The sequence below is a fragment of the Lotus japonicus genome, chromosome 2 (assembly GCF_012489685.1).
Source record: "Lotus japonicus ecotype B-129 chromosome 2, LjGifu_v1.2".
In the NCBI taxonomy this organism is placed as follows: domain Eukaryota; kingdom Viridiplantae; phylum Streptophyta; class Magnoliopsida; order Fabales; family Fabaceae; genus Lotus; species Lotus japonicus.
In genome coordinates, this window is record NC_080042.1 from 2,108,168 (window position 1) to 2,130,222 (window position 22,055).

The window sequence follows — 22,055 nt, forward strand, 5'->3', positions numbered from 1 at the left end:
GATATATGGAAAAAGAGAAGTTCTAACATTTCTCTGAAGATTTTTGGAATTAACTTCCGTCGTGCCTAAAAGTGAAAATTAGCTATATACTAGGGTTTCTGACCTAGGTTTAAGCGTAAAACGATCGTGCTATAACTTTTATCGATCATAATGCAATCCTTGAACTTTTCCTGAACTTTCTCCTTCATAAATATATTTCATTTGGTAAACTCTTGTTCAGGTTTCCTTTCACGATACATCAAGCCTAATCGTAAATGGAAATCTCTTCCACTTATTCTAAGCTTAAAAACTTGGGTCTTACAAGGCACGTATGCGAAGAATTGAAAATAATGCATAAAAGCTATAAGAATTATAAAATTAACCATCTTTCTCATCACTTCTCTGATCATTCCACAAATTCTGCATATCTTTAAATTGAAGAAATTTGATATCACTTTGAGTAATCACTCCATAAAATGAGCTATTTAAACAAAATGCATATCATTTAATTTGTTGTCATATGAATGTGTGTTTACCATTTAGAAAGAAGAAAAATAATTAGGAGTGGATTAGTGGTTAGTGCTTTATAAAATTGGTAAATTTGCAAGAAAACTTAGGTACTACGTTAAAGTATCGAGTATAAAGTTAAAGTAAATATAACTGATTAGTATAAGGATGCAACTATGAGTACAACTAATACCTGTGGATCTAACTTGGATAAGGATGCAGCTCCCGAACCATAACTCCATCAGTTTGTGTTCCAGGTGAAAACCTGAAAAAGAAATTATAACTTATGAGTACATAGAATAATGAGAAAATCATTTAAAACTTAAAATTTCATAAGATTGACTCACTCTTTTGCCTTTCATAAAAGCTGTCAATTAACTTCTCGAGTTACATAAAGGGAGGAACATACAGGCAGCTGCTTCAAAAACAAATCCAATCAGTTTTTAACGATCCATTCTTCTGAGCCTCTTGGACCGGTGTATGATCTCAAACTCTGGCTACAAATAAACCCCACAAAAGAGGTTTCAGTTTTGATGCATTGTAAAACTAACCGGGAAAAAAAAGATGGAATCAGCTTAAAACAAAAACTTTAAAAATCTTGCCTGAGACATACTTTCCATTGTTGCATCCTGAAAAGAAGGTCCATCAAGTAGAGTGTCAGAAAATGAAAAATTCTACATCTACCTCCAGGCACTCAACAACAGAGAGAATGATGCATAAGCACTAAAATTCGCTCCTGTTAATGCACATCAAGAGGGTCATGCTTTCATAAACACTGATCTGAAATACAACTATAGTTCTTCACATTAAATTAATCAGTACTTGTTACTTATATAGCTAAACTACTTATAAACTACATTGTACCACTACCAACATCCAATGCACTTGGACTTAACACAACCAAACCAATAAAAACATAATCAATTAAAAAAACCTACAACCTGTAATTTCATATAAATCAGACTTCAGATCATGCTCAAAAGAAATGGTGCTTATGTTTACATGAATAAAGAAATGCTGCAATTAGTATTGTGTTGCCACATCTGTAGTTGAGGGTCTTACTTTTTTCTTAACAACTGTTGAAGAGCATGAAAGGTCAAAAAGGAAAGTCATATTGAAATAATGTTAGACACGTTTTTCCTATAGAGAATGATCTCAAATGGAAGGTGCAGATTCAACATAAATTTATATTAAACATCTTAAAGAATCAGTCAATGTAGTTAAATAGCACCTAAAATCAACCCCATGCATTTACCTCTCATGAGTTCACTATTTCATAAATCACATAGTGTATTACTCACAAGAGTTCATCGACTACGATAATGAGAAATAGAGAATATCTTGCTCTGAAATGTATAAAACTCAGTTTGCTACACAAATCAAATCACCAACAAAAGCTTACTTATTTTATCAACTGAATCTGCTAACTTCTGTAGTTCATCAGGGCAGATATTTGGGCAGTGAGTAAATCCAAAATACGTCACTGTCCACTTCCCCAAGAAGTCCTTTTCAGTAACGTGCTTCCCATGATGGTTGGTAAGGTGAAATGGGCCTTTCTCGCATAAGGTTCCTTCGAAACATTATGTATGTCTACAGAAAATAAACTAATCAGTAAATGAAGAAAATATCGATGATACTTCAAAATCAGAATCAAATGCAACAGGAAATGGAGCTATTTGATGCTTGATCTGATTTGTTTTCATACTACTCCTAAGAAACAAAGATGTGGCATGATATATCTTGCATCCTAACTTCATGCTGCTAAGGTTTTATAAAATCAAATACGTTAGAATCCCTTCAAAATAAACATATCATAATATAAGCAAACCATGCCTGACCTAGAATCCAAAAACAACAACCATGACATGACTCTCAGGTAACCTCCACATGCATAATCACAAAATGCTCAACTCACCATAGTAATCTACCTTCAATATGCCATTTTTTTTCTCTGTCATACTAAAATACCAATCCTGCTCCAGTTAAAACCAGCAAAACAAAGCTCAACCACGAAACAGGCTGCAGGAGACAAGGCAGAATCAGCTCATGAGTGTATGCTAAAAGAAGTAGAACCCCATTGCTATAGTAACAACTTCAGATACACACCGATCCGCAAATCGGTTTCCCAGCATCACTTTTATGATCCTGTTCTCCACCATACTCTTTTCCTTGATTAGAATCATCCTTTGAAGAGTCATCTGAAAATACAGGTTTTTCTTGATTAGTTTTGGCCGCAGCATTACCATTATAATGAAAGATAAATGTACAATAAATCTGATGATGCACAGTCTTGCAAATAACTTTAATAAAGCTACTTTCAAGCTAGGTTCCAGTATTCTGTCTATCAATGTACTCCCAAAGTTCAACTATATACCAGACCCAGAGTAGTCACTATCCACATATGGAGTCAAAATATCAACCAGAGTTGGTATGTTTAACTTAAACTGGTTGGAATCAAATTAGTTTGATTTCAAATCTAAAACAAAATCAATTGAATGAAAGACAACCAAACCATATATATCTCGGATGGCTTTTGTATCCATGATGGAATCAATCTAAGCTAATCCAAGGCCTAGCTCCTCGCCCTTTCTATCTTGACTCCTCTGTTTAACCAAAATAAGATAAAAGCTATATAACTACTGTTTGCAAAGTGTATGAAGATTGCCAGGCGAAAGCCTACCACGAATTAAGTTGATATTTACATATCACAAATAAACACTTCACAAATCGCTAGAACAAAATATGTGAAAAATAAAATACCCAGAGAAAAAAGTAATCATGCAGAGTTTGATGATAATTTGAGAGAAAATGGAAGCAGCTGGTGATAATTAATAAGATTTCACAGCTAGGGAAGAGGCATATATATGATGCACAGAATTACATAACTTAATTAGATCCATTAGTAGCTAGAGAAAAGAGAGTTGATTATATATTTCAGAGAGATGAAAAAATATTAAGAGTTAACTAAGGATACGAAATATGAACATGATGATGAACACAACGTACCAGCACCACCTTAGTGTTCGAAGTGCATCAGTCTCCACCAAATCAAAATCCCCAAAGCCAGAAAAATCCTACCTGCAAAGAGTGAGAGAGTCAACGGATCTTGAGGAACAGACAATGGATGAAGAACCAAGCAGTTCAATTTATAAGCATTAAAAGGCTATAATATAGGTAATATATATAATAGAAATTCAGTAGTATTGGGAGTGTATCAAATCAACCAACCTGTAAAGAAGAATGAAGAGCTGGCTTCTGATCTAGAGTTTAGGCACATGTACTGGAAAGCAGAATCAACAACTGGATTTTGAAAAGGGGCGTAGGTCATAGATGATAGATCAAGGATGGAGGCTTGAATCGTATAGGGTCGGCAATTACAGCTGGTTTTCCAGAAAGAAAGATGGAGACTTTATATATGTCTGACATCATTGGCTACCAAAGCTTCGTCTGTATGGGCATAGCTATCTAAGGGGATGATGAATTAGGTGACAGTCAAGGCTATAAGCTAACTAATAACTTAGGAACCAACCTGTAAAACAAATTTCTTAGCTGGGGGGTTGAAGCTTCCAGAACCTTCAGGTGCGAGGAGGGTAGGGAATTTCAATTGATGTCTTCAGATTGTAGGGATCTGACTTATGCAGACATCTACTCACCTGTTTCCTACATCGTAGTTTATGCAGACATCTACTCACCTATTCCCTACACTGAAGGAGTTCATCCTTCATAGTTCATGCCTACGGTTGGTGCAGAACAGCAGATGGGAGTAAGAGTAGTTCATGCCTACGCTGGCTGAACTGGGTGAAGAATAGGAGTGAATAGGGCCATCATAATACTCAGATAGGCCCAGCCCAGTAGTCTCTCCCGTTCCAAAAAAAAAAAGATGGTGCATGAACAGTGAATTCAATCCTTCATTTGTAAGGTAGTAGATTTATTGAGCAACTTGATCAATTGTTTAGTGCCACCACACTACATCATTTTTTTTTATAAGCACCATACTACATCATTTAATTTAATTGTTAGTTGTACCAAAAGGAAAAAAAAAAAAAAATTTAACACTTGTCTAAATAGTCAAAGAAAGATTTAACAAAGAAAATAATTTTGTTCACACTCATCTAAATAATGGAATCAAGAAAAAAAAAATAGAGAAAGTAAAAAATGTAATCGGTAACATGATTAAAATAGAAGAGATAGATAAAATGTAATGTAAAAAAAAAAGTAAAAAATTTCAAGAGTGTGAATGAATCATACATCTTTAATGAAAACAAAATGAGATTTGTGAACACTAAAATAGTATAGGACACTCGATATATGTTTTTTCACATTTAAGCAAAACTTACTCAAGAGTAATACACTTTAATTTCCTATCTATCTTTCTCTTCTTATTACATCACATTATATATCACATTTAACACTTATTTCTATTTTATACTCATTTCTCTAATGATTTACGCTCATTCGATGTACACCCATTTTTATTAAGGGTTCATTTGGTATACCGTATTAGGCATGATAGTATAAGCTTATACAATACATTATGGGCTTATCCATTGTTTGGTGCTCACATTGTATTGTATAAGCTTATACATCAATCTCCTCTTATACATCAAAATGATGGATTATTTAATCCACCATATAGATGATGTATAAGGAATGATAAGAGTGCAATGTATAAATTAAACTACTTCAATATATTTAATCAACCGCCACCACAATCACCCTCCACCACCACCGCCTCCACCACTACCACCGTCACTGCCGCCACCACCGTCGCTGGCACCACCACCACCGTCGGCACTGCCTCCACCACCACCACCACCGCCGCCTCCACCACTACCACCACCACCACCGTCACTGCCACCACCACTTTCGCCGGGACCACCACCGTCGTCAGCACCACCACCACCATCCACCACCACTGTTACTGCCACTACCGCCGCCGCCGCCACCACCATCCACCACCCCTGCCCCATCATCACATTTCAATACCACCACTACTACACCACCAGTGTTGCCACCAAATTATACAGTGTATGATCAAACGCTGTATAGTATTAAAATTTTATCAGGCCTTATACAATCAGGCATTATATTATCATACCTTATACTATACATCGTACCAAACGGACCCTGAATCAACAAATTACTAGCGTTAAAGGAAAAAGACTTTCATTTCCCTTGATCATTATTTAACATTTCTTGCGCAACTTGGAGTTAATTTATATCCATGATTTTGATCGAGTATGTTTAGTGGTTTTGACTTCAATGGTATTTTAAAAATGGGTACCACGGTGAGTCAGTTTGAAAAACGAAGGTAATTTAAATTGCTTCATGAAAATCTATGATTTTTGAACCGTTGATATATTATTTTAAATTAAATGGCTTAGATTAATCTATGTAAATTATTGTAATGTCCTTAGACTCTCCTTCACCCCAGCATAATCGGACAATCACTTGGTCCGTCGGTGTCAAACAACCACTTATCCCAAAAGCTTAAGTTATTGGGTAAGTGCCACTTTAATGGTTTTATATTATATTCTAACACGCTCCCTCACGCAAGAGCCCTTTGGGCTTGAAGCGTGGATAATTGCACAGACTCACCTACCATGTGCTTAATTAAAGTCCACTTTTTAATTAGAAAGTGAGGGGAGCAAGAATCGAACTCTAAACCTCTCGGCCATAGAGGCTCTGATACCATGTCAAACAACCACTTATCCCAAAAGCTTAAGCTATTGGATAAGGGCCACTTTAATGGTTTTATATTATATTCTAACAGTCGGAGATCCACCATGTGAGTTATACTTAGGGGGATGGGAAAATAAGAATGCCTTAGAATTGTTAATGACCTTCGATGCTTGATCTTCCATATTTCTGTCAGAGTTCAACGATCACTTGTCTAGTATTAAATGCATTTGTCCGTTTTTGTACTTGATTTAGAGAAAATCTTTCGAAAGGTGATTCGAGTGTTATGTAAGATTTCTCGAGCAATAGATCAAGGCATGCGTAGAACAACTTGGATATAGGCAATTATCTATTTAAGTAATCTTGTCACTATATTAGTTAGTTAGTTTCAATTCCAATACTGTAGATTATTGTAACTCCAGAATAGGGGTTGGAAACTGAAATACTAACACTCTAAAACGCTCACACGTCAACCATACAGACAATAAGCTACACGAGACAGTGTATAAGAGTTTCTCCCACCCTCTTTTTCGTTTCCTTTTATACAACTTAATTCAGTTTACTTTGCTTCATATAACTTTATAGTTTTCCTTTTAATTTTATCCTTTTTACATCTTTCTTTACTAGCTTTCCTTTATTTTTCACGCTTATTTTGCTTTCAGTTGTTTGTTTTAAAACGTGTTAACTCGCTCCTGGAAGCACCTTTTTCAAAAATACGATATTGATTCACTGAAACCTCGATTGCACAAGCTATCACAAGGTAACTTGCACGTTTTTACTCCTTATTGCTTCGAAACTAGAGTCTGAATTCACGGGAACTCTAATTCACCTAGTTATCACCGAATAATTTGGCGATCTCCACTCTCTGTGAGTCAAAACCTTTGTAAAAAATTAATTTTTAGGATAACCAGAGTCTAAACTTCACGAGTTATCACCGATTAGCTCCGTATTTTTCTAAACCGCTTTGAAAATTCAATCGCATTGGAACACCCAGAAACTTAATTCAAGTCCTAGATTGCTCTTTAAATCATTTATTTATGCAGAAAACACATGATGAAAGTCCCCGCTTAAACAATTTACGTAATCATTATTGTTTAATACTTGCGGTTTAATTAAATATTAATTGTGCTCAATAATGTCATTGTTTAATATTTATTCACCAAGTTGGATTTAATTAAATTAAAATTATGACTTGAAAATTTTGGTATTTAAAGTCATCATACTTGTCATCGTTAGTTGTACCAATAGAAAAATAAAGATAAAAAATCAGCACATATGCTAAAGTAGAGTCTTAGTTCACGGGAATTCTGATTCACCTAGTTATCACCGAATAATTTGGCAATCTTCACTCCCTATGAGTCAAAACCTTTGTAAAATTTTAATTTTTAAGATAGCCAGAATCTAAACTTCACGAGTTATTACCGGATGGCTCCATAGTTTTCTAATTCGCTTTTGGAAATTCAATTGCATTGGATCACCCTAAAACCTGAATGAATTCCTAGATTGCTCTATAAATCATTTACTTATGCAGAAAACACATGATGTATTTCTCCGCTTAATCCGTTTACGTAATCATTATTGTTTAATACTTGCTGACCATGTTCGGTTTAGTTAAATATTAATTGTACTCAATGATGTCATTGTTTAATATTTATTGACCAAGTTGAATTTAATTAAATTAAAATTATGACTTGATAATTTTCGTATTTAAAGTCATTGTTAGTTGTATCAATAGAAAAATAAAAATAATAACAAAAAAAAAAATAAAAATAAAAATAAAAAATCATCACATACGCTACTCTAGCTGGCATATCTATATATATATGTAAAGCTCACTTGAGCTATAAGTATTAAATGCATTAATGATTAAACAATGAAGTTAAACAATTTTCTATTTAACTTTCAATATACATCCACTTATTATTAATTATGAATTAGTAATGGTTAAACTTTTCAATTTCTCATATTTTAAATTAAATATTAATATTATTTAAATTTTAATTATTCATTACAAATGAGGGAAATTTTAAAGTAATAATAATTGAAATTAACTAACTTTACATTAATAACAATATTAGATAGTTAATATTAATCTTTTATACTTCTTACTAATTGTAAAGCTTTCTAATTTGTTATATATTAAAATTAAAATTAAAATTAATTTAATAATAATTATTCATCATAGTTGAGGATTTTTAAAAAAATAATAAATAAAACTTATTACTATTTTTTACACTACCTACTAAAATGTAAAAGTTACTTTGAACCTTTGAATTAAAATTTTCCTTTGTATTAAATAAATTAAATTAAAACATTAAAAATGAATAAAATTGCCTAAGTCATTAGCTATTCAACTACCTACTAAAATGTACAACTCAATTGAAATTTTGATATAAATACACCAAAAAACAAAAAAAAAAAAAAAAACCTTTGTATTATATACATTAAACTAAACTAAAAACTTATCAATAAAATTTTCAAATCAATTAGTTGTTCAACTACCAACTAATTTTCGTGTTTGTTGTATAAGGAAGAATAGAACATGACAAATGACTCCCGAAACATAACACTTTAGATCTCTAAAAAATGGTGAAAAAATAAACGAACCTAAACACTCAAATAAACAAAAACTACACTTTTATTTGAGGTAGGAAAGTTGATACGAGTTAATATAATAATTGAATAAAATATTTAATTAGATACAAAATATTTCAAAAAAAAATAATAGTCACAATCATTTATTTTTTAATTTAATTATCATAAAAAATTTAATTAAATAATTAAGCAATAAAATTTTCCTACGTTTGTATTAATATAAAGGAAGCAATAACAAATTTCTCTGTAATTAATATATTAATAATAAAAATAAATATTTTCAAAAGTAATTCAACTACCTAAATTGAATAATAATATTCATTCTTTTAGAAAATGGAAATAAATTAGATAAAAAGATATCTTGAGAACACCGTCTCTCAAGTGAGGTAAACAGAAACGGAAATGAACATAACAAAGAAATTGAAATGAAAAGAAACAGAGCAGTCTAAAAAACATAAGAAAGCAAGCTGCCTAGAAGCTACAAAACATACGAAACCTACACGAGGAAAGCAGGAAACAAAAGTAGCTTGAAAAGAACATAAAAAAGCCACCAAGGACAAGGTGCACAAGCCAAGTGAACGCAGCAAGGGAGAGCACGGAGAGACAGCCGTGAGATAGGAGTAAAGAGAACCTCCTCCAAGCAGCTGTAAACATAAAAATTGACTTGAATTTTGCATAAGGGAAAAATAACAAAAATTAAACTTGATTAATGACAAAATAATGTTATCAATAAATAATTTAGATAAAATAGTTAAAATTTAAAAATAACGCTATAAGATATTTACCATGAACTATAACGTATGTGTGTTTTATTTGAAGAAACAATCTCAATATAATTTTATGATCTTATTATATATTAGTAAAAATGATTTTGAGCAAGCTTAGTAGAAAAAAGTTATGACCAAAGTTGAATAAATATAAATTTATTACATAATACTTAATCTATTTAATTTATATCTTATTATAGTTGAACAAATGAAATTACTTTATTTTTCTCGATTTTAACATGTGTAAACCTGTTTGGAAAATTGTGATTGCCCTTCCCAAAAAATGACTTTCTCAGTAAAAAGTATAAAAAATGGTAAAACAACTTTTTTGATGGTATTAAAAACTTATTGCTTAATTTTTTTTAAATGGATTGTATTATGTTTCACATTATTAAATAAATAAATAATTAATTTTATAAAATGATCTAATGCTGATTATTAAATATTAGTAATTAAATTTAAGTAATATTAATTATTTACAAAGAGAACTCCAATACTACTGAAAAGTCTTTTTTTTTGAAATTATTGAAATGTTAACACAATTATTATTTTTATTTTAAAATAATAACTAATTTAATATTTATATAATAATTTAAACTATAATCATTATTATATAATGTTAAAAAATGTTAAAAAAATCCGTGCAACGCACGGGTATAATACCTAGTAATTTAGTATTTGATAGTTTCCACTTTCCACCATCTAAGTGATCTAGCATAGTTGTGAACAAATTTATATAACAAATTACATTTAGATATTGTTGAGTTTATTTTTAAAATAAATTGTTGAGTTCAGAGGATATATCTTATAAGATAGATGTTTTTACATTAAAAAATAAGAAAAGGATGACAACCATTAGATTAAACATAAATGGTTTAGATTAAAACATAAAAGCATATGACTTTTAAGTGGTCATGTGGCCATTAAATTGTTTTAATTTTAACCGTTCACAATTAAATCGAATGGGTGTGATTTATTCTTATATTTTCTTATATTCTTATATAAAAACATATTCATGAGATACATTCCCGTTGAGTTCAACAGAAATTAAACAGCACACATAATTAAGTATATAACCATAGTTTCGTCACATTACATAATTCTCTTTTACAAATTAAAATATAATTATTAAATCATGCTAATTTCTTTAGCAAATTACATAATTTTGATGACTCTAATTTAAATGAATATTAAAATTAATTATATGAATTTTAATTTAAAAAAATTATGACATATAGCATTTGAGAAAATTTCAATAATACAATATATCTAATGGATATATCTTATTATTATTTTTTTGAAAGCAAAAGTTTATTGAATGTGTAAGGAGTCGAGATATAGATTCTCTCGACAATGGATTTAATACAACACAAAGCAAACGAAAGCAACATAATAAAAACAACAAACGCAAAACCAACAACATACACAAAAACACAAAAACCGCAAAATGAAACCACCTCAGCCATCAGAGGCCCACACGCACGCTCTGATCCGGTCGAACGAGCATACCAAACAACGAGATCAGGGCATAGTTTCATGTCAAAGTTCTAGGGACGACAACAACACATCATGGCTAACTCTTGCAGGAGGATCACGTGCAAGCTCTGATTCGGTTGGACGAGATTATCAAAGAACGAGATCAGAGCAAAGTCATTGCCATTACAACTCAAAAAACAATGGACGAAACAACACCATAGATCCCAAACCATGCATCTTCATGACAAAACCTCGACAAAAAGCACGCCAAATGATACACAACACAATCAGGACTTTCAGCCAAAAAATAACCTTAATTCCTTTCAACCAAAAGAGAACCTTAATTGCAACTTAGCAACACGATCCCCATCCACTAAAGGATGGCATTCATTGATGAAGAACAGAGAGAAGAACTTAACTTTGCTACTCAGAACCCCACTCGGTATTCTAAGAAAACATCTCTATCCTTCCCCTCATCTTATGTCGTAATAGGTTAACCAATAAAAAATACAATCTCAGTTTAAACATAAAAGCAATTAAGAAATGAATTGAGGAATAAGAAACAAAGAAAATCAAAAGAGGCAACCCAAGGCGCATCTGAACGACAAAGAGGTCAGATGAAGCGTTGCAAGTTCGCGTAGATCGAAACCCAAATGGACATTTAAACACCATGAGGGAGCAGACACACAACGTCGTGAACTGAAACAAAGCCACAGGAACATCACGAACAGGAGCAAAATACAGTGACAAAGCCACGGGAACAAAAGCAAGAACAAGTGAAACGTCGCACGTGAACAGGACGACACACACGATGATGGATTTTATGGCAGCGATGGCAGCATCTGGACCCTAGTTAAGGTTGAAGCCGTGGGAGAATAAACTCCAGCCTTACGAGTAGCGTCACTGCCCAGTTGGGAAGAGTCTCCCACATCGTTGCAAATGGATGCTACAACCTTGCGCCACCGTGATTGGAGGAGATGGCAGCTTCGCCATCGTCGTCGGATGAGAGCCTCTTTGTCACCAAGATGGAAGCCTCTATCCTGATTGGCGGCACCTTCATTGCTGTGGGAGCGGGCCATATCGATACAGCAGTAGGACCGGGCTGTTCGGCGGCAATGGCATCATCAGCGCATGATGGGGTTGGGTGGAGGGCGAAACCCTTGCAGACTCCCCAAATGTAGAGAGGCACAAACCACTCATACAATCATTTTAACAAAATATATTTTTTATTGACTTTATATTTGTTTAGTCAAAAAGGTTATATACTCATTTTACTAATATAATTTACCTCCACATTTTTAGTAGGGATTTTTTTTACAGTTTTACTAAAACTGCACTCAACATTTTTTTCAAACACACTTAACAGTTTAACAAAATATAGATAAGTGGATGTCGTAAAATATAGATAAAACGCACTTGTATAGCTTCTCGCTGGAATTCATACCATCTATGTTGTCTGCATTTCGTAAAATATAGATAAATGAATGCCACATTCGTTTTCTATGATTTGCTCTTAAAATTCAAGTTTAATTTTTAACTTCAATTTTTTTTTGATAAAAGGGAATAATGGATGAATGTTTCACCTATAATTTTTAATTAAAAATTTACCACAAGATTGAAGGAGGTATTTACCGGTTATCTATATGAATTGTAACTTATTTATAAGAACTGAAATATTGTCAAGGGGGTGCATGTAAAGTGATAAAAGGAAAAGTAAAGTTTAATTGGTAAAAGAGCTAAAATAATAACCATATTTGTTTGCAAAATGTTGTGGATGATCTACCGGATCACATGAAGAAATTTACACTAGTATAAGTTTATGTATTTTCCCGGCTTTCCTGAAAAGTATGCAAGGAGTGCCTGGTGGGATTAAGATCCTCTCACGTACGTGACACGATACTTCCTATTATTACTTCCTATTACTGTGTAAAATTTTATGTCTATCTCTTTATTTATAAATATTTTGACAGCTCCACATATTTAATAGGTTCAGAGAGAGGTAAACACGCAATTCTAATTACTCAGTCAATGAAGATAAGCCAAGCAGCTTTTTTCATTTTCTTTATCTGAATGCCATGCAAGGAGTACATGGTGTTAGAGAGTGCACAAGGATCCATACTCAGTGAATAAAGGTAAGTAAGTCCATCAGCATTTTTCTCTAAATAAATGAAATGAAACATAAAACTAAAATTAATACAGACAGACTGATCAAAGGTACTTAGTTGATGACTATATTGATACACTCGATTTGACCATGCATTCCACAGTTTCAAAATTTTCCAAGAATTACGATGGAATGATGTTTTGTTCACATTTCTTTTCCACCTCCTCCATCTTAGATAAATAGGAAGAGGAAAGAAAGAAATGAGTGATACGATATGTGATGTGACAGAAAATGCAGAGGAACGTAAAATGTGTGGATATGAGATGGGAGAGAAAGTATGAATGAATCATTACACAAGTACTCATAATGATGGTAAACTCTACCTGCTGCCAAGAGCTGTAGGTGGGGATGGAGGGGGTAAAAATAACTCCATTCAATTCTGCATTCAACAGAACTCTTCTATGCATTCAACAGAAACTACTTGTCAGAAACCTTCAGTAAGTGCAAAAGTTCGACCAGCTAAAGGGGGTGGTAATGCACACACAGCTTGTTGAATTTCCTGAAAGTAAGTACAACCAGTGTATAGTATCCTGATGAAAAAAAATCACTACAGAAAAATGATATTCTAGAAGCTAATAACAACTCAGCAAGCATCAAACAATGGTTTAATTTTGTATTTATTTAAAACATGGAAGGCTGGTTATCTGTATCAAACAGAAGGGAACTTCCCATGAGTAAAGATGGGAAGCTATGTCAATCTTCTCCAGGATCCCACACACAAAGACCAAGGTTTTGGGAGGGAGATGTATCATTTTCGGGAGTCAAATTAATGTCATACCTCTACTGTGTAACGCGCAGAAAAGTGAATCAAAAGGATTGCTCTGTTCTGCAACCTATCAGCATAACTTATAATCTGGAGAACATCAATTGGAAATAGAAAAAATAAACAAGTAGATAGGAATAAAATGAAAAAACCACTGAGATTACTTTGAACTTCGTATACTTTTTATTGAAGCAGGTAGCTTACCTCAGAAAGGTGAGTGTGTCCATAATCTTTGGCATGTTCCACGGTAATTGAATTGTTAACAAATGTGCACTAGATTCAAAGCAGGAAAAAAATTGTTTGTAAAGACAACACCAACCATCAATATAAATCAAAAACAAGGAAAAACTAGAAATCAGTTCATTGAGGGTTCAATACTGCAATCCTATAGATAACTAAATGAGGGGATTTCCTGTATATAATGGTGAACATAGTTATTCCCCGAAATCAGAATAACTAAACAAAAAAAAAAGAAATGAAAAACAATTATCTAGGAACCATGAATTGATATCTTGAACTCGAAAGTGCTCTATTATACCAAGATGTACTAGATCCAGAGCAGAATGTGCCTATATATCATTGATGTGGATATTTAAAATGAACATTTAACGTAAATAGAAGACGTATTTTTTGTGTGAGGAAGGATTATTTAAATATAGACTAGCTAAGCACATAAGTTGGTTATGAATAATTCATGTCTTCAAAAGAATTGGACAAAGTAGTTCACCTCCAATACAAGAACTTTAGCCCGCAAGGCATCAGTGTTCTTTTCATCAACTATGAATTCTGACGTGGTGTCTCCAGTGAAAGCAATCTCTGGTTCTGTCAAAGTGTATGTTATCTGCCAACAAAACAGTGTTGAGCAGTTTAACAAAAATTAAAGATATAGAAGAACTAATCCGAAACAAAATTTCTTAAGAACAATAATTAATTAAATAATTACGATTGTACAAAAAGCTCAATTTTAATTTTTTTAGCATATTAGAAGAAGAAATAGTCAGCAGAATAAACTTCATAACTTCATTTGCTTGTGTACAGCAAGTAGGGGGTCCTCAATGGACACCTATGGTTTAACAGTCTACATTGCTCAGGCCAGCATGTTTACCAAATAAATTGGTTGAAGACTTTATTAACAGGCTATTTAGAGAAAAATGTCAAACCTTAGGCAATTTAAAAAGCGTATTACACTTAAATATAAATAAAACAATATTTTTATTTATTCTCTTATTATTATATTAATTTTTTAAAATATTCATAAATAATTATTATTGTATAAATATACAAACTAGCTTATGTAAAGATTTGAACTACTTAAATATAAGTTGGCGACTGAGAAAATAAGGAATAATTGGAGGCTCAATTGATATAAAAAGGGAGACTATTCTCAATGAAAGAGGGGAAACCAAAGTAGTTTTAAAGAGGATTGGAGCATAAAATCAAAAAATTAAGAAATAATAACGAAGAGGATAAAGTAAATAGGCAAAGGCTTTCATTGTGATAATTTACATCAAAGGTACGTTCATACTTATATGTGATTTTGTTGAGTGTTAATTCAGTATCTAGCTTTCTATAGTTAGTTAGTTAGTGTTGGTTGTATTCAGTTAGCAGTCAGTTGGGGTTTTGTTTCTGACTATGTTTAAGTCATGCTGTTGTGAGAATGAATCTGTTTCCCTATTCTCTGAGTTCTCTCTAGGATACAGTGAGTGTAAGAGAGAGAGAGAGAGAGAGATAGATAGAGAGAGAGAGAGAGAGAATCACCAAGATTCTGGTGATTGATCAAGCAAGTGCTGCTTGATCGAACAGATTCTTATTTCTTTTATGCTCCATATGATGTTTGTTCTTCCACTTGTGTGCCTTGAATTTTGAGTGTTAGTAAAATTGTTAAATTTGGAACCCACAATCTAGCCTCATTCTCTCTCTACTCTTGAATTTGCATTCCTTAGTTTTCTATTGTTTTAGCACTAGAAACAAAAACTAAAATTGCAAAGAAATATCTATTAAATGATAAAATATTAAAAACTTTTCTTTATCTGAATTTAAATTTCTAGGATGGGATAGGCTATTAAAAATAATATAAAAGGAAATTTTGTTAGCTAAATTTGATTTGAATTTGAATTTTTAAGATTAGTTGATCAGAAAACTAAAAGTTAAAAATTAAAATCAACCCACCCTAAACTAAATGGAAAGCTCCCAACAAATGCTAAAACTAGTGAACACATACCAGCTGCGTATTGGTCAAATAGTTGATAATACATTAGTTAAGACTGACCTCCACACCAGATGACTTCAAATTCTTAATTTCGTTTCCAGAAAGACCGATATATTCTGGTTTAAGTTTCTGTCTTACAGAGTAAAGTATATAACCCTGCCAAAACATGCAGAGCAGTAAGGCCTCATGTGGGAATGCTTTAGCTGTCATGATAAGGAAGCTGCTGAAGGTCATTTGAACTTTGTTTAGTGAAAATGTGATATAACATACGGTGAATAGCACATTATTGAAAAGGTATTTGACAATATATGTAAAACTGCTTTACATATTTGAATCACAAAACTAAAGGTTTGGTATAATAAATAAAGGTTTAAACTTTGAGAGGCTAATGTAAAAATTTAAAACAAAACAAAGGTCCTTTATAATTTTTGAGAGCCATAAAAGTTTCAAAAACCATTTCCTATGTGCTGCTCAAATGGCCTTCAGACTATTTAAAAAACTCAAAATGTGACATTTGTTAAACTGGGCGCAAATCTGTACTAATATTCGATAGCTTAAGACTCGAAAGAAATATATGTTCCGGGCTGATTACCTGGCTGGGTATTACATGGTAAGTCCGAAAAGCTTTTACTTTAAGATCCTTTCGCAAATAAAATTCTTCTCCTGCCGTAGGCCATGAAATAAAAGTGCACATGAGTGGAAAAACTCATTTAAATGTAATTGCAGCATTTTGATGGAGACCAACAATTACCTACATCCAAGCCAATCAAGTTGTGTTTAAGCTCTGATTGGTCCATTTTCCTGTGAACCTCAAATAGTTTCTCTACATCCTCTTTTACTGAAATCGGTACAATAATTGTTGGGGGCTTCATACGGTACAAACCACGTGTGGCAACATACATTGGCAGTCCTCCCTGTCAAAAGTAAACATATGTCCTCGAGGTCAACAACAAATAAATTCAGCCATACTTTCATGAGATAAAGGCCCACATAAAACGTATTAATTGAAACGGGGGCACAAAGGATGACTGATATAACAATATTACAATACATGTGAATCAAAACTACAAAAACTGAATCTTGCCCGGGCATTTGCAAGAATGGAAGAAACTAACAATGTGATCCATGTGGGCATGTGAGATCAAAAGAAAGTCTTGGGAAACAGCACGAGGTGGGCAGCGACCAATGTCGAAGGCTACTTTAAGTGTGGGAAAAATTACGCATGTTTCATGGCCTCCAATGGACAAACCCCCAACAGGGTATCCTTCAATGTTCAGATCTTTTGCTTTCTTTGAAGAAGAGTGTGAGCCTCGTATTTCTCTGGCTGAATTTGACTCGTCAGTTCCAGGCTCCATGATCAGTAACTGAAGATAGAATGAAATGGTAAAGAAGGGGAAAAACATATGCTTAAAACCAAAGATCAATCCATAACATTAGAAGAAAAGAGTGAAGATGTCAATCAGAAGACTCATATATCATATGTTAGAGCTTAGAACCATTATTACACTAATGCTTAAAAGAAGAGTAAGAAAATAAGTAATAGTCTAATCTAAGACTAAATTTGAAATACAAAAAAGCAAATAATTAACAAAATGTAAATGAAAAGTTTGCACCATCCTTTAACCTTGTAACTTGCACAACCATTGTATTCTTACTTTCGACAGATGGAAAATTACTAACAAATATTGAGGTTCGGTTGTGTAACGTCCATTGTTTGTCCTTAATGGAAGCAAACAAAACAAAGTTCCGAACATACATAGTTGTTTCTATTAGACAAGCAAAATGCAGCTGAAGTAGTTAGTTGTAAGAAGTCAATTAGTAGTCTATTCATTGTTTACTGCCCTAAGGGGATGGGGAATTTAAAGATATCAGAGAATTTGCAATGCAGGGGAATTCAAATGAGGCAGTTCAATTTCCTTCGATTGGATATTAAATTAAGCATTGGGTATATTTCATTGTAAATCATTGATACTACTAACAAAACTAATTGAGCATATGATCAAACAGTATGTGGGCATATGATAAAACGCAAAAGCAGAGAAATTAAAGGACTAAATTCATTTAACTTTTAACAAAATCTTAAACAACGGAAACCAATGAAGTAATTGTATGCTGTGTATTTCAAACAAGATATGCATATGGGACCTCAAAAGGAAGAAAGAAAAGATACATGGCATGCAAATAAGCATGGTAGTCGAGAAGAAGAAGAAGAAGTTACTCTGTAAGAAAGACGCAGAAACAATGAAGGAGAGTTGGGTGTCGGCTATAGAGGAAAAGGTGCAGGGTCCTGGAAAGTTATGAAAATAAACTCACTGTTACTGGGTATAGTTTTTCCCTAGTTATGTTATTGTTTGGGCTTAGAAGAAAATGAAGAGGAGAAACGGACAAGAGGACATGAGAGTGATTAAAATACAATTGAGGGATTAGAACTAATGCAAAAAATAAATGTGGTCATCATGTTTTTGATTCAAATGAAAAAAAAATTATACGGATAAATTTAGATTTGACCTTTATTTTTATTTTATAAGACTAAAAATATATTTAAGTCATTTAATTTAATTAATAAATGGATTAACTCTTTGATTTATTTGTTTTAATTACCGAATCGAGTTATCATTGTCTTCTTTACAAAAGTATAGAAATGAGAGGAAAATTAGCATATGATTGTCAGATATTACTAGCTTTTTTACCCCGTGCGTTGCACGGCGAATATTGATCTCATTATTTAAGCACGATTAATGAATTAGGCTTAATAGCTCTTTTAGTCCCTCACTTATCACAATTTTTCACTTTTGGTCCCTTTAGGAATAAATTAGCAAAATTAGTCCCTCATATTTACACACTTTTGCAGTTTTCGTCTAAATAGGGATCATTTTTGCAAACAAATAAGCAATGTGGAGGACCAAAAGTGCTAATTTTTTTATTAGGGACAAAAAGTGCAAAACTGTGATAAGTTAGGGACCAAAAAAGCTATTAAGCCTTGAATTAAGATATGAAAAATTGAAAAATGAGCATTCAACCAAACAAAATCACAATGAGTATTACACAACTTGCAAAATTTGACAAAAACTTTATATACATTTAATCCTAAATATTTTTAAAATTATAAAAAATATACTTAAATTAGATTAAAAATTGTTCCCAAGAGTTAGCAATAGTGGTAAAAGCTAGGAGCCATAAGGGAAGGATGGGAATGAAGAGTTAGCAAAAATTATTAGTTTTTACATGAACTATTTCTTGTGTAGAATGTTTTTCCTCGTCGAACTTTTTTACCATGTAATCTAATCATAAGTATATAGTACTCATTTAAGAAAAATGTTTTAAAATTTGACTGAAAATTTGGCCTCAACTACTATTATTTAGTACTCATTTTAAATTTCAAACTCAAATCTCAATTTTTTTTAACAATTTTTAAAAAAGGAAATTCATTAACTTAAATTGAATATTGACTCATTAATCAATGAGATCATTCTATAAATTATATTTATTTCTTAAAAAATTAAAAGAAACCTAATTAATTATTATGAATGAATTTACAAATGATTTAGGGTGGAAAGAAAAGCGTATTCTGTGTCTGAGCAAAATAATTTAAAATCCGAATGAAAAATTGGATCAAATTACTTTTATTTAGTACCCATTTTAAATTTCAAACTCAAATCGCAAAATTATTTTTTACAATTTTAAAAATAATAAATTAATTAAATAAAATTAAATATTCGCTCCTTAATCTATGAGATCATTCCATTATTTACCTTTTTCCTAAAAAAGGTAAAAGAAACCCCAATAATTATTATGAAAGGAAAAATCAAAATCTACTCATTAAAACGGAACTGACTCTTTTTTTCATCATTCCACTCTGAAATTTCATTTTGCCCAATTAGAATGTTTTTTTTTATAAATTGATTATTCATTTCCTTTTTACTTAAAAAACGGATTTGCCTTATTTATACTCATAACTAACTAAATCTGATTTTGCTTAAGAAAGTTGATTATGTACTGCACTCATTAAATTCAATATTTATTTTCTTTTTTCATTAAAACTAAAGGATTAAGCGTTTAAATTTTTTTTAATATCACACCATAAATTTTGACGCAAGTACTATTATTCACAACCAATTTTCAATTTCAAATTTCAAACTCAAATTTCAATATTAAATTGAATATCCACACCATAATCTATGGAATTATTCTAAATTTTATATTTATTACATAAAAAAGTTAAAGAAACTCCATTAATTATTATTAAAGGAGAAATCAAATTTATTCACTAAAACAGAATTGACATTTTTTAATTTATTTTACCTTGAAATTAAATGTATGCCAATCAAAATGATTTTTTTAAAATTTATTATTCATTTCCTTTTCATTAAATAAACGGATTTCTCTTATTTATATTGATCACAAACTAAATCTGATTTTGCATAAGAAAGTTAATATCTACCCATTATATTTATTATTGATTTGCTTATTTTGTTAAAAAAAAGTATCAAGTGTTTTAAAATCTGACTGAAAATTAGGCTCCAATTACTATTATTTAGTACTCAATTAAAATTTCAAACTCAAACCTCAATTTTTGTTTACATTTAATAAAAAAAGAACTCCATTAACTTAAATATAATATTATGACCTAAAAAATTCTATATGACCTAAAAAATATAATATTCACACCATAATATAAACGCAAAACAATAAATAACTCAAAGTGCACAAATAAATAAATAAATTACAACATAAAACAACAATCTTTGCTAAGTTGGAAGAAGATGCATCAGCCTTTAATCTAGAAGTAGTTGTCATGAACGGATCTGAACTATCCTGAAATAAGAGTAAAAATTGAAATTCACAATACATAACTATCTATAGTGATAGCATGTGCATATATAATAGTATTTAATTTTATTTTAACTTACATCACTTAATACTAATTAAGTAATTATGTAAGCCGCAACTGTTCAACTCTGTCATCATCAACCAAAATCTGTGAACACCAAAAGAAAAAGAGTATAACCAAATTGTAACATGCTAAACATTAAATCAAGCAGCAAGGTCAGTAGATGAAGATTCATGCCTAAAATATAAAGATGTATATGTTTCCTGAGTTATATGTTTCAATATGCTTTGCTCAAAATAAATGTGAATCAAAAAATTCATAAGGCTTACCTCTCCTTCCTCGTATCTCTTCTTTGGTTTTTAATAGTAGAACAAAACTCAACCAAGCCACTCTGGAAAAACAAACAAAAAAATTCAGCAAAATCTAACAGAAAGTAGGAAGAGGGCAAAAACCTCACTTGTTGTATTCACTCTTGAAGAATCTTTCATATAAGCTCACCATCCCCAATTCCAATTCGCAATAAAAGTCCCATGGTGATGAGGCCTATGAAATTACAGAAGGAAAAGTAAAAAAAGCATCACTCCAATCAAAATCATTTCAATAAATCACACACGTTGCAGATCATTTCATAATGTTCATAGAAATGTAACTATACCCTTATGATATGGCAAGAAACTGGTTGAATCAGAAGCAATACCTGAACTTTTTTTGCTTTTTCAACATTTGCTTCTCAATTTCCCAGTCATCACAACAATAGTTATTTCAAAGCTCTTAGATGATGGTTAAATAATGGAATGATAGAGGAGAAGAATTACATAAGAGAGTTTATATAGATGAAAACAATTAGGGTTTATGTTGTTTGCACGTGAAAAAAGGAAGGAGAATATTGTTCCAAAAAGAATATTCAAAATTTGAATTTATAGGTTGTCAAAATTTTAAAATTTGAATCTTGATTTCAAAAACGTACTTTTTGAAAGGTTACCAAAATCAGTTTTAATCACATAAAAAAAAAAAAAGCAAAATACGTATAACAAAAGTGAGAAAGTTTTTGTTTTTAAGCCTCATGTATGAATAAGAATATTAAA

General features: G+C 31.7%; 1 protein-coding gene across 3 annotated transcripts; it reads right to left on the bottom strand.

The window, feature by feature from the left end:
* Positions 1-13,020: 13,020 nt before the first annotated feature.
* LOC130737388 (tRNase Z TRZ1) lies at positions 13,021-18,515 on the bottom strand. Of its 3 annotated transcripts, XR_009018668.1 has the most exons (10): positions 18,358-18,515; positions 17,255-17,503; positions 16,891-17,053; positions 16,732-16,802; positions 16,200-16,295; positions 14,658-14,771; positions 14,135-14,203; positions 13,946-14,020; positions 13,491-13,666; positions 13,021-13,337 (listed from the first exon to the last, which is right to left on the bottom strand). XR_009018668.1 is itself a non-coding variant. In XM_057589129.1 (9 exons), exons 2-9 carry the CDS (start codon positions 17,492-17,494, stop codon positions 13,592-13,594), a joined length of 903 nt encoding a protein of 300 aa, XP_057445112.1. In that variant the 5' UTR covers positions 17,495-17,503; positions 18,358-18,515; the 3' UTR covers positions 13,021-13,591. The 3 variants fall into 3 exon arrangements, 2 of the variants coding, with proteins under 2 accessions (XP_057445112.1, XP_057445114.1); XM_057589129.1 differs by having other exon boundaries at positions 13,021-13,666; XM_057589131.1 differs by lacking the exon at positions 16,200-16,295 and having other exon boundaries at positions 13,021-13,666.
* Between the last annotated feature and the right edge of the window lie 3,540 nt (positions 18,516-22,055).

What these genes read in the sequence shown, in the direction of transcription:
- LOC130737388 (XM_057589129.1), bottom strand. Translation starts at nt 17,494, where the DNA reads ATGGAGCCTGGAACTGACGAGTCAAATTCAGCCAGAGAAATACGAGGC. An exon ending in GACACACTCACCTTTCTGAG is followed by an intron (nt 14,021 to 14,134) that starts GTAAGCTACCTG and finishes GATGTTCTCCAG; the next exon opens with ATTATAAGTTATGCTGATAG. An exon ending in CTGCGCGTTACACAGTAGAG is followed by an intron (nt 13,667 to 13,945) that starts GTATGACATTAA and finishes ACTTACTTTCAG; the next exon opens with GAAATTCAACAAGCTGTGTG.